We start from the raw sequence: 12,316 nt of genomic DNA, 5'->3' as shown, positions 1-12,316 counted from the left end.
CTTCCATTTTTGGTACTAATAATAACTGACTAATAATGGTTTGCCAGACAAGATCAGGAATCAGCCACTCACGCGCACTGTTACGACGACGACGAGGCGTTCCGTCCTTTCTCCCGCTCTCTTTCCATTTGATTGATATATATCAGGATGATCTTGAGCAGAGACGTGCTAGAGCTACGTACTCGCCTACTCCTTCCTTACCGCTTGCAGACGCGGGACTTCACGGTGCTGGGCTGCTCTGGGGTTTGGGCTTTGGCACAAGCACGGTGCTCGCCTATTGTAAGTTAAATAAATCTTTTTATGTCTGATTCAATTGCTAGAAAGAAACAATAATATTTATGACATCAAATGTACCTAATTTAATGATACTAATTTAGTGTCATGGCCCCGTTCACGTGCCCTTAAACCCGGCTTCCGCTTCTTTTTTCATCCGGAACAGTGTTTTTCTCTCACAAATTCCTCCAGAATTCATCCGAACATTCTTTTTTATACAAATTTAGTCAAACTTGAAGGAAATTTTGACTTAAAACGACTCTAAGAATTGATTTATTCAAGGACGGGGAGAGTAGAAAAATATGATTTATATATCCATTGATGAAAATTATAATTTGTAGGTTTGAACTTGCAAGCACGGGCAAGACAGGACACATGAGCTACTGTCACGCCCTCCGTGGAGCCCCCTATCTCGTTTTCATTCCTTTACAGGGTCTTTTCAAATTTCAGTGCCCCTCTTTCCATGGAAGATGACTCACACCGCCTCGCATCGTTATGCATAACCAAAACGATGACGATGTGAGGCAGCAAAACTTTAGCACTCTGGACACATGGCGTCATGGCCGCCCCTGTACTGGACAGCTGCCGATGGCCATCAAGCTACAACGAATGATTACCCTCCATAATCCGGCCACGAGAAGCTAAATAGAGCCAGGCTTTCCTCAGCCACAGGTTGCAAGAAACATCATTTCACTCATCAACACGAGTTGGTTTATGCTCAACTTACTTATCCCTAGTGTTTTCATCCATCGCAACCAAAGCGAGTGGTTCACAGCACACAGGAAAATCATCTAGTAGAAAACAGAAAACTAAGGTAGGCTACTGTGCCCTTGTACAGCAAAAGAACTGCTCCAGGGCAATCATGCCCAACACAGCCCCCAGCCATGCCTTCATCTCGCTTCAGTCAGTGCATCTCCTTCCTCACGTCGTTGAAGTAGGGGTGCTCCAGGGCCTTCTTCGCCGGGATTCGCTTCGCCGGTTCGTACTCCAGCATTTTCTGCAGCAAACCAACACAAGTAAGAACAACAATCTCCGTAGATATAACGCCAGAATTAAGAGTATTGAACCCTCTCTGCATGATTCAGTACCGACTGAGTACTGACCTCAAGAAGATCGTAGTCATCAGCGTCGAGACCGGGCACAAGATTGGACAGCTTCGTCGGCTTCCACTAGGGGTACTCGTGCCAATTGGGCAGCTTGCCAACGCCTGGCCACACCTCCTCATTCGGGGTGCCCAGCAACCTGGCATTCGAGGAAACAGGATGGATCACAGTCAGTATCAGACAGTCACCACTCACCAAGGTGTGTATAATCGTCAGTATCAGATAGTATCAAACAATGAACTATGGCACTGGGGGGGGGGGGGGGGGGGGGGGGGGGGGGGGGGGGGGGGGGCATTACTTGAAGATGTGGAGCAGCTGCTGCAACTCGGAGTCACCAGGGAAAAGTGGCTGGTTAGTGACCAACTCAGCTGCAATTTACACCAGGTTAGAACACTGAAGCAGTTTGCATTCAGAAGTGATCTCTGAGTTCATCGAAATCGTACCGAATATGCAGCCAACAGACCATATGTCAACAGGAGTGGAGTGGTGCGTGGCGCCTAGGAGAATCTTGGGAGCCCTGTACCAGAGAGTAAGGATCTGCAGAAAAACGGTTCAAGTTAATGTTGGATTGATCTCCCACGCCATTAGGCCCAACGGCCTTTGGGCCTTGTTCTCGCGCTCTGATCGGGGGCGTCCAACCCTACATGGTTGGTGGGCCCCCGTCGTACAGCGCTATAAAGGAAAGGTGGGGACTGGGGCTCGAGGTACGAGGTTCACCGCGCCGCCAGACACCCCACCGACATCCTAACCCTAACCCGATCTTGAGAAGGGGCGCTGCCAGCGACGGGAAGCACCACCGACGCCGGCAACGCCACCCCGACGCATACGCCGCCGCCAAGGACGTCACTGCACCGACTCCTCTCTCCATCGAACGTCGCTGCCGGCGTGCAGATGGCATCAGCGAACGAGATCCCGACCGGCGCTTCCACCACTCCGGCTGCTTCGACCACTACGGCCTTCGATGGTCTGCAACCTCTCACTCCCCTTCTCTCTGCCTCTCTGTAGATCGTGTATTAGGATCTTTGATTATTGGGATTTTGACTCGATTGAGTCCTACGAAGTTTAACAATGGTATCAGAGCTAGGTGGCCTCTGTGTATCCCTAACCGGGTAAAAGAAGAAAAGAGAACAGATCCATTCGGATCAGAGAAGAGATAGGGCCCTCGGCTCACGAAGACGAACCCTAACCCAAGAACAGAACAGATCTAATTCGGATTTGGCCGAACCCTAAGACCTAACCCTAATTCCCCACATCAAAAGAAGAAGGGGAAAGGGGAAAGAAGGGGAAGAAGAAAGAAAAGAAGGGTCGGAACCCTAACCCTAACCCTAGTTTCCCATTTGGATGAACGAAAGAAAAGAAAGAAGATAGAAAACGAATCCGAAGGGAGAAGAAAACTACCTCGTCGTGCGTCGGGATGGCCCTTCGCCGGCGCGGGAGAAGAAGGGCCGAGCCAAGGGCAGCTGCTCGCCGGGCTCGGCCAAGGGGGCGCCGTGGCCAGGCCGCTCGACGGCGGCGTGCTCACCCGTTGGGGAGCACGCGCGCCGGCGAGGGGGCCAGCGACGGCGCCATGGCTGCCCGCTCTGCCGTCCTCGCTCGCGGCTGCTCGGTGGCTGCTGTCATCGCTGCGGCTGAGAAGAGAGAGCGAAGAGAGAGAAAGGGCAGGGGGCGAATGAGCAAGGGTTCCGGGGCACCGGCCGCGGCGATGGTTTTGACCGGCCGAAACGAACGCTCGGCCGTCCGATTCGATCCGACGGTAGAGCGCGACTGGGCCACCGGCTGGCCCAGGCGGGCGCGCGCGGCAGCGCGACTTTGCCGGCCCAGGCCTAGGTTGCGGCCTGCGCGCGCGCGGAGAGCTAGGCCGAGCCGGTTTTTTGCCGTCTTGGGCCACGCGCATGGGCAAGCTGGGCCGCGCTGGGCTGAAGTGAAAAGAAAAATTTTTGTTATTATTTTCCAGGAGCAATTTTAATGCATAATTTTTGATGAATTTGAATGATTTTGATACAATTTTTCTGTGCAAATATTATCCAACGATATTTTGCCAGAAAACAGTAAAGTACTCAGTGCTTCTGGAAAATAATAATATTGAAGATTATTAATGTTTCCGCTGCGCATGATAATTTTCGTTCTCTTTTGATTAAATTTGAACCAACGGGATAATTTAATTTTAAGAGAAGTGATGAATTTCTGATAATTTTGATGAGATTAAGATGTTGTTATTTTCTGACCAACGTTGTTAACAACAATATTATAATTTTGATCCATGAGAAATTGTGCATTAATTTTACTTCTGCCCAACGGTGATGTAAAATGTTTGCATGGATGAATTATAAATTTTAATTTGACCAACATTGAGTTAAAGCATGAAATTTTATGTATAAATGTTTCTTACTTACTCTGGTGTGGTTTCAGGAGGCAAATGCATTGTGAACATTGCCAACATCCCGACGCTGAATGGAACCAATCACCGTGTGTGGCGGGAGAAGTATGAATTGAAATTTGTGTTGGGAGAGGTCGATTTTGCCATCACCTCACCGTGTCCTACTGAGCCAGAGGACCCAGTGAGAGGTGAAAATGAATCTGACGCTGATTTCGCTGCTCGAAAGCGTGATCATGCTGAAATAAGAATGAAATATGACCTTGAACATAGGCAATGGACTCTCTCCAACCGCAAGTGCCTGTTGGTGGCCAAGGCCACCATAGAGGAACAGATAAGGGGCTCAATCCCTGAATATGCTACTGCCACAAAATATCTTGAGGAAATCAAGAGTCAGATTACTGGGTCTACCAAGGCCATAGCAAGTTCACTGATTAAGAAGCTTGTGAATGAGAAATTCACTGATGGTAGCATAAGAGAGCATATTTTAAAGATGAACACTACGGCATCTAAGCTACAGGAAATGAATTTGAAGGAGGAGGATTTCTTGATTCATTTGATTTTTGCTTCTTTACCAAAAGAATATGACACCTTCATTGTGAATTACAATATGCAGCCTGAAAGATGGGGCATAGAAAGACTCATCTCAATGTGTGCTCAAGAAGAGGAGAGGATAAAGTCCTCACAGGGTGAATCCACTCATTTTGTGAAGGATAACAAAAGAAAGAACTTTAATGGCAAGAATTCTAAACCACAAGGGAAACCTAAGTGGGATAAGGCATCTTCCTCCAATTCACAGAGAAAGAAACCCCAGGATTCTGAGAATCAGCAGTATGGTGGAGCTGAAAAAGATCAGTGCAAGCACTGCTTCAAGAAGGGACACTACAAGAGAGATTGTCCAGACTTCCTAAAATCTGCTAAAGAAAGGTGATAAATTTATTATATTTGTAGATGAATCCCTGTATTTATGTTATGATAAATCTACTTGGTGGGTTGATTCAGGAGCAACTACTCATGTTACAAATTCCTTACAGGGGTTAAGTGGGACGAGAACTTTGCAAAGAGGAGAAAGAACGATTAAAGTTGTAAATGGAGTGCAAGCCAATGTTGAAGCCATTGGAGTTTTTTCTTTAGAATTGAATAATGGGTTTGTACTTAGACTTAAAGAAGTACTTTATGTTCCCTCTTTGCGTAGAAATTTGATAAGCGTTTCGAAACTTGATGATGATGGAATTGATTGCCACTTTGGTGGTGGTAAGTGTAAGATACTGGTTGATAATAAATGTGTTGGTCTTGCCTTCCGACAAGACAAGCTTTATTTATTATCTCTTGCTGAGAATGCGAACAATGTATGCGATGAGAATGTGAATGATTCCCCATCTGCGAATGTAACTAAGAAGCGGAAGAGAATTGATTATGTCTCTTCGAAATTATGGCATTGTCACTTGGGCCATATTTCGAGGGGGAGAATAGAACGATTGGTTAAGGAATCAATTCTCCCACACTTAGAATTTTCAGATTTAGAACAATGTGTTGATTGTATCAAAGGAAAGTATGTCAAGAAAATTAAGAAATATACCAAACGAAGCACAGGAATTTTAGAAATAATCCACACAGACATATGTGGTCTTTTTCCTGTGAAAAGTGTGGATGGTTATGATTCGTTTATAACATTCACAGACGACTACTCTCGTTATGGCAATATTTATCCAATTAAAGAAAGATCGGAAGCATTGGATAAATTCAAAATATTTAGAGCTGAAGTTGAAAATCAGCACAATAAGAAAATCAAGATAGTACGATCAGACCGAGGTGGAGAGTACTATGGGCGACATACCCCATATGGCCAAATTCCTAGACCGTTTGCAAAGTTTCTATAGGAAAATGGCATAGTTGCTCAGTACTCCACACTGAGGGAGCCTCAGCAGAATGAAGTGGCTGAAAGACGTAACCGTACCTTAATGGATATGGTAAGAAGCATGATAAGTTACTCCACATTACCGATTAGTTTATGGATGGAGGCGCTGAAAACCACCATTCATATACTTAATCGTGTACCAAGCAAGTCGGTGCCTAAAACACCATATGAATTGTGGACATGAAGAGAACCCTCACTCAACCATTTGCGTGTGTGGGGCTGTCCAGCCGAGGCAAAAGTTTTCAACCCGAACATAGGAAAGTTAGACTCAAAGACAGTCAGCTGCCATTTTATTGGCTATCCAGAAAGATCGAAAGGATATCGCTTCTATTGTCCTGATAGACATACGAAGATTATAGAAACAAGACATGCTGTGTTCTTGGAGGATAACATGATCAGGGGGAGCATGGTAGCACGAGAAATCAGCCTACAAGAAAAGTGGGTACATGTACCCACTTCGATAGTTGAAGAACCATTCTTCACGCTACCTGCTGCTGTTGCACCGACAGTGCAGGATATTGTAGTGCCAACACCTGTTGCAAGTTCTCCCGTGGTGACAATGAATAAACATGAGGAACCTATCCTTGAGGAACCTATAGAACCAAATGTTGCACATGAGGAAGAACAACAACAGCCCAATGTGGAACAAGTGCCAGAGGCACCTAGAAGGTCTCAAAGAATAAGAAGATCAGCTATTACTGATGACTATGAAGTTTATGAAACAGAAGAATTTCAGATGCGGGATGATCCCACCTCATTTGAAGAAGCCATGAGAAGCGACCACTCATCAAAGTGGCTTAAGGCCATGGAAGATGAATTGAAATCAATGAGTACCAATAAAGTTTGGGACTTAGAAAATATTCCTAAAGGAGCCAAAACAGTAGGCTGTAAATAGGTCTACAAAACGAAATATGACTCCAAAGGGAATATAGAAAGATTTAAAGCGCGACTTATGGCAAAAGGCTTCACGCAAAGAGAAGGGATTGATTACAATGAGACATTTTCTCTAGTCTCATGTAAAGATTCCTTCAGAATTATAATGGCACTTGTAGCCCACTATGATTTGGAGTTACATCAAATGAATGTAAAGACGACTTTCCTAAACGGGGATTTGGAAGAAAATGTTTATATGGCACAACCGAAAGGTTTTGTCGTAAAAGGAAAGGAAAATATGGGATGCCGCCTGAAGAAATCAATCAACGGATTGAAGCAAGCTTCAAGACAGTGGTATTTGAAGTTTGATAGAACGATAAAATGTTTTGGGTTTAAAGAAAATGTTGAGGACAATTGCGTTCATGCAAAGTTCAAGAATGGAAAGTACATATTCCTAATTTTGTATGTGGGTGATATCTTACTTGCTAGTAGTGATATCAATCTACTAATGGAAACGAAGAAATTCTTGTCCTCAAACTTTGATATGAAAGATCTCGGTGAGGCCTCATTCGTTTTGGGAGTAGAGATTCACCGAGACAGGAGAAAGGTGGTTCTAGGATTATCGCAAAAGACATACATAGAAAAGGTCTTGAAGAAATTTAGTATGCATGCGTGCAGTCCTTCATCTGCTCCTATAGTCAAGGGCGATAGATTTGGGGAACATTAGTGTCCCAAGAACCAATATGAAATTGACCGAATGAAAGCGGTACCGTATGCTTCAGCTGTTGGAAGTTTACAATATGCTCAAGTGTGTACACGCCCTGACCTAGCTTTTGTTACCGGGTTACTTGGCAGATATCAAAAGAATCCAGGAATTGAACATTGGAAATTAGTGAAGAAAGTCCTGCGTTATTTGCAGGGTACGAAAGGCCTCAAGCTTACGTATAGAAGATCTGATACCCTGCAGATAGAGGGGTATTCAGATTCTGATTATGCGGGAGATGAAAGAAAATCCACGTCAGGATATGTATTTACTCTCGTAGGAGGGGCTATATCGTGGAAAAGCTCCAAACAAACCGTAACTACATCCTCGACAATGTATGCCGAGTTTGTAGCATGCTATGAGGCAACGGGGCAGGTGAATTGGCTGAAGAAATTCATACCCGGATTGAAAGTGATTGATAATATAAATGAACTACTGAGGTTGTATTGTGATAACAACCCGGCGATACAGTATGCTCACAACAATAGGTCAAGTGGTGCTGCCAAACACATTGACATAAAGTACTATGTTGTGAAAGATAAAGTTCGGGATCATATAATAAATCTTGAGCATATAAGTACAGAGAAAATGCTCGTGGATCCGCTCACAAAGGGCTTACCACCCAACGTGTTCAGAGAACACGTAGCCAGCATGGGTTTAAGGGAAAGCCTATGATTCCCGAACATACGAAGGGCCCAAAGAAAGTTTACATTTCAAAACGGAGAAGTGTATTGTGGCTGTTAGTCTAACGGCACTAATTGCTGTGATGATGGGACAGTTCTATGCACTAATCTGTGATGAAATAGGATGGAAGCAAGAAAAATAAGAATCGAAAGTTTTGAGTAAGAATTAAAGAACGAAGAAAGTGATGAGAGATCAAGGGAGAGAATGTTGGATTGATCTCCCACGCCATTAGGCCCAACGGCCTTTGGGCCTTGTTCTCGCACCCTGATCGGGGGCGCCCAACCCTACATAGTTGGTGGGCCCCCGTCGCACAGCGCAATAAAGGAAAGGTGGGGGCCGGGGCTCGAGGTACGAGGTTCACCGCGCCGCCAGACACCCCACCGACATCCTAACCCTAACCCGATCTTGAGAAGGGGCGCTGCCAGCGACGGGAAGCACCACCGACGCCGGCAACGCCACCCCGACGCATATGCCACTGCCAAGGACGTCACTGCACCGACTCCTCTCTCCATCGAACGTCGCTACCGGCGTGCAGATGGAATCAGCGAACGAGATCCCGACTGGCGCTTCCACCACTCCGACTGCTTCGACCACTACGACCTTCGATGGTCTGCAACCTCTCACTCCCCTTCTCTCTGCCTCTCTATAGATCGTGTATTAGGATCTTTGATTACTGGGATTTTGACTCGATTGAGTCCTACGAAGTTTAACAGTTAATTCCAATGTTAATCAGATCCGAGAACTGTGGGTGATGGAGACCGACCTCGTGGGTGTACTTCTTGACAGGGATGGTGATGGCGCGGCTGAGGCCGAGGTCAGCGATCTTAAGCGCCATGGTCTTGCGGTCCATGAGCAGGTTGTGCGGTTTGAGGTCCCGGTGGAGCACTCCACGGCCGTGGATGAAGGCCACGCTCTTGCACAATTGGTACATGAGTATCTACGAGTACAAACATGAAACATGGGGTAACACATTCGCACAAAAACCTGGAGCGCACGACATTGGGTTGGACAAGGAGGAAGAGCGGGCAGGAAACCACGTACCTTCACGGTGGCCGCGGGGATCTTCTCGCAGTTGCTGCGGTGTCCGCGGATGAACTTCTTCAGGTCGGTGTCCATGTACTCGAAGACGAGGTAGAGGATGGTCTGCCCCTCCTTGTTGACGCCCTGCTTGAGGTCCAGTAGGCGCACCACGTGCGGGTCCTGCGACAGCATCCGCAGCAGGGAGACCTCCCGCATCGCGGTCGGGGGCACGCCCTCGTCGTCCTCGGGGAGCCGCGTCTTCTTCAGCGCCATGATCCGGCCCGTCGCCTTCTCCCGCGCCCTGTACACCTTCCCATACGTCCCCTCCCCGACCTTCTCCAGCTTCTCGTACAGGTCCATCGCTCGCTGTCCGCCGCCTGTCGTCGTGCATGGTGCCGCGGCCGCCACGGCCGCCTAGTGCTAGATCGTCGCCATCGGTCGGATCCGGCCCTCGCTCTCTCGCGCGCGGCGGATTTGGGTTGCTCATCAGAGATGGCGTCGGTGGGTGGGTGCGTGCGTGGAACTGGAGCGGGGCGCGTGGTGGATGGAGTAGGGTTTGGGATTGAGGGGCGGATTTGTATGCGGGAGGGAGTGGAGGAGGGGGAAGACGGAAGAGAGCCGTTTGAGGGGAGGCGCTCCAACGGCTTTCTTTTGGGGATTACGAATTTGGAATCGCCCACGCTTTCGGTGGAGGGACTGGAGGTGCACGTGTGGGATGGGCCGTTGCTTTGCTTTCATACGAGCTATGGGCCGTTGTTGGCCTTCGTGGGCCGTTGCTTTGCTTTCATACGAGTTATGGGCCGTTATTTGCTATCGTACGAGTTAGTTACAAGCATCAATAGAAATGTAAGCTAAGAATTGATTATAAAACTCAGAACCACGGTGGCTAGACAACCCCGAGTATTTTGGCTTAAGAAGAAGATCTTCTCATGTAGATCGAGAAAATCTCTGAACCCCTGTCCCACCCATACACAGAGGCACCGCAGCTCCGTGAGATGAGCTAGCACAGACCTATACTTTGGATGTGGGGCCGACGAGGGAGTTTTTTTTTCCTTGGTCACTGCGGCCGAAGCCACAAATAAAGAGTGAGTCTCTTGGGACTCGAACTCTGACCACCCCAAGAGGGAGGTACCGAGTCAAAAAAACGAGATCCAACCTAGGAGGAACTACGTGGTTTTTCGTTAAGAAGAGAAATAGACATCCAAATTCAGTCTAATATGGGACTTGAATCTGGATGATTGGGTGCATTGCTATACCTTTTACCCAACCAGTCGAGCTAGGCTCACTTCTAAAATAAAGAGAGAGAGAATTGATTATATGAATCTCATTTTGACTATTTGCTAATTTTTCAGCTGCCAAAAATAAATAGGACCGAGTATGCCCTGCAAGCTGCCAAAAATAAATAGGATCGAGTCTGTAACACAAATATGGGGAAAGGCCGTTTTGTGTGGCCTTTGCCAAAGTGTTGAGAAGCAGAAGCTTTGATCCGAAAGCACATACCATGTGCGAGGACTTTGGATCCATGGCATTCCAGAACAAAGAGATTAATTAACAATTCGAATCAAGATAACCCACGTCTTGAGACCGTGGGTGCAGATCGAATAATCCAATCAAACATGCTACTAAACCACTCCAAGATCACAAATTCTGACAGGTAGCAGTTGCAGCATCACCACAGAACATCAACAGCTAAGTAAGCAAATACAGAAGTTACTTATTACAACCACATCACATGGATCAGCAATGCATAATGCTCTGTTTTTTTGTTTGGTATAAGTGAGTTCCCAAAGGACTGGATGCGGCAAAAAGCGTCGCCCACCTCAGGCAAGACTTCCAAACTGTCAATCCAGTACACAGTTAACAGTAAGCAAATACTAAGGCCCGTTCGGCTCGCTAAAACTGGACTGAAACTGGCTAAAAAAACACTGTTCTGACTGAATGGTTGTGAGAGAAAAATATTGTTCCGGCTGAAAAAAGAAGTCGAACAAGCCGGTTTTAAGGTAAGCCGAACGGGGCCTAAATCTGTTCCAAATTATAATTCGTTTGACTTTTTTATCCAAAATTTGACCACTCGTCTTATTCAAAAATTTATGCTAAATATCACTTCTTTTGTTGTGGCTTGCTTTATTAACAAAAGTTCTTCAAGAATGACTTAAATTTGACTATATTTGTGTAAATTTTTTGAATAAGACGAGCGATCAAATTTGAGGTCAAAAAAGTCAAACGAATTATAATTTTGAACGGAGGGCTTGCCAGGTGACAGGGTGTCAATGGACAGGTTGCTTCCCAAACAGGCTATCGGACGCCCCTTTTTCTATTACGAAAATGTGGCTCTTGCTCCAAAATGTGTCTGGGCAACCATCTCTAGTTTCCTGTATGACATCCAGCCCGAGTTTGTTGATGAAATAGAGTTACTGCTTGGTTTTCGAAAGGACCATACCAGGGGATTCAGCAGGACCGAGAGGTATAGATCTCTAGGTAACTCATTCCAAGTGGATACAGTTGCTTACCATCTTTCGGTACTTAGTGACAAAGAAGCACATCTTTTGTGCGAGAAGAAGCAGCAAGGAGAATTATGATAGTAACCAAATTAATTTTTTTTTTAAAAAAATCCAATAACCAAGTCTCAAGGCCATCAGGAATACACTCAGTCACTCACTCCATTCAGACAAGAAGCTTAGCTTAGCAATTGACCGGTAACAACAAGCCTATATTATTTGAGAGAACTAATAAATTCTCATCGGCGTGCAGTCCAGGAAAGAGGAAACGATGCTGAGTGACAGACAGGAGCTCGAAATCTTTTCAGCAGCGCGCGGACTTGGCACGGCGGCACGGGATGCTGGGTGGAACCTTGAACAGAGGCCGCCCGACGATGTACGCCTTGTCCTCTTCCACGGCGGCGGCGGCGGCGGCGGAGCCTCCGGCTCTGGCTCCGGCTCCGGCTCCGGTAACTGCCATGGCACGCGCGTACGTGTTAGCAGCCCACGGCGAGACAAACAGATCGATGTGATAGCTCATCAGGTGGCAGAGAACTGAAGGAGGTCATGTTGTTACTCACCAACGCTTTTGTGCCGCTCAGCGGTGGGATGATCATCAGCCAGGCGTGCGAGCGCGTGCTAGTGGCCGCCGACGGTCATGGCGGTGGCAAGGAGCAGAACGACGGCGAGCGCGAGGAGCGGCGTCCTGGCGGCGCCCATTGCACGCTAGCTGTGTTGATGGATACGCGCTTGGCGATGTTGCAACCACGTACTCAATGCTGGGTTTCTGAGCTTCTGATGATGTGCACCAATTTATTTCTAGGGCGATTG

The 12,316-nt window shown here is 46.9% G+C and overlaps 1 protein-coding gene and 1 pseudogene across 1 annotated transcript; one reads left to right on the top strand and one right to left on the bottom strand.

The window, feature by feature from the left end:
* Positions 1 to 979: 979 nt before the first annotated feature.
* Positions 980 to 9,443, bottom strand: LOC136500938 (cyclin-dependent kinase B2-1-like; annotated as a pseudogene).
* LOC136500937 (uncharacterized) lies at positions 2,065 to 4,921 on the top strand. Its single transcript, XM_066496418.1, has 3 exons — positions 2,065 to 2,340; positions 3,786 to 4,677; positions 4,785 to 4,921. The coding sequence occupies exons 1-3, from the start codon at positions 2,268 to 2,270 to the stop codon at positions 4,789 to 4,791; spliced, it is 972 nt and encodes a 323-aa protein (XP_066352515.1). The 5' UTR covers positions 2,065 to 2,267; the 3' UTR covers positions 4,792 to 4,921.
* Positions 9,444 to 12,316: the final 2,873 nt, after the last annotated feature.

The sequence above is a fragment of the Miscanthus floridulus genome, chromosome 13 (genome assembly GCF_019320115.1).
Source record: "Miscanthus floridulus cultivar M001 chromosome 13, ASM1932011v1, whole genome shotgun sequence".
NCBI lineage: Eukaryota > Viridiplantae > Streptophyta > Magnoliopsida > Poales > Poaceae > Miscanthus > Miscanthus floridulus.
This window is presented reverse-complemented; position numbering and strand designations above follow the sequence as displayed.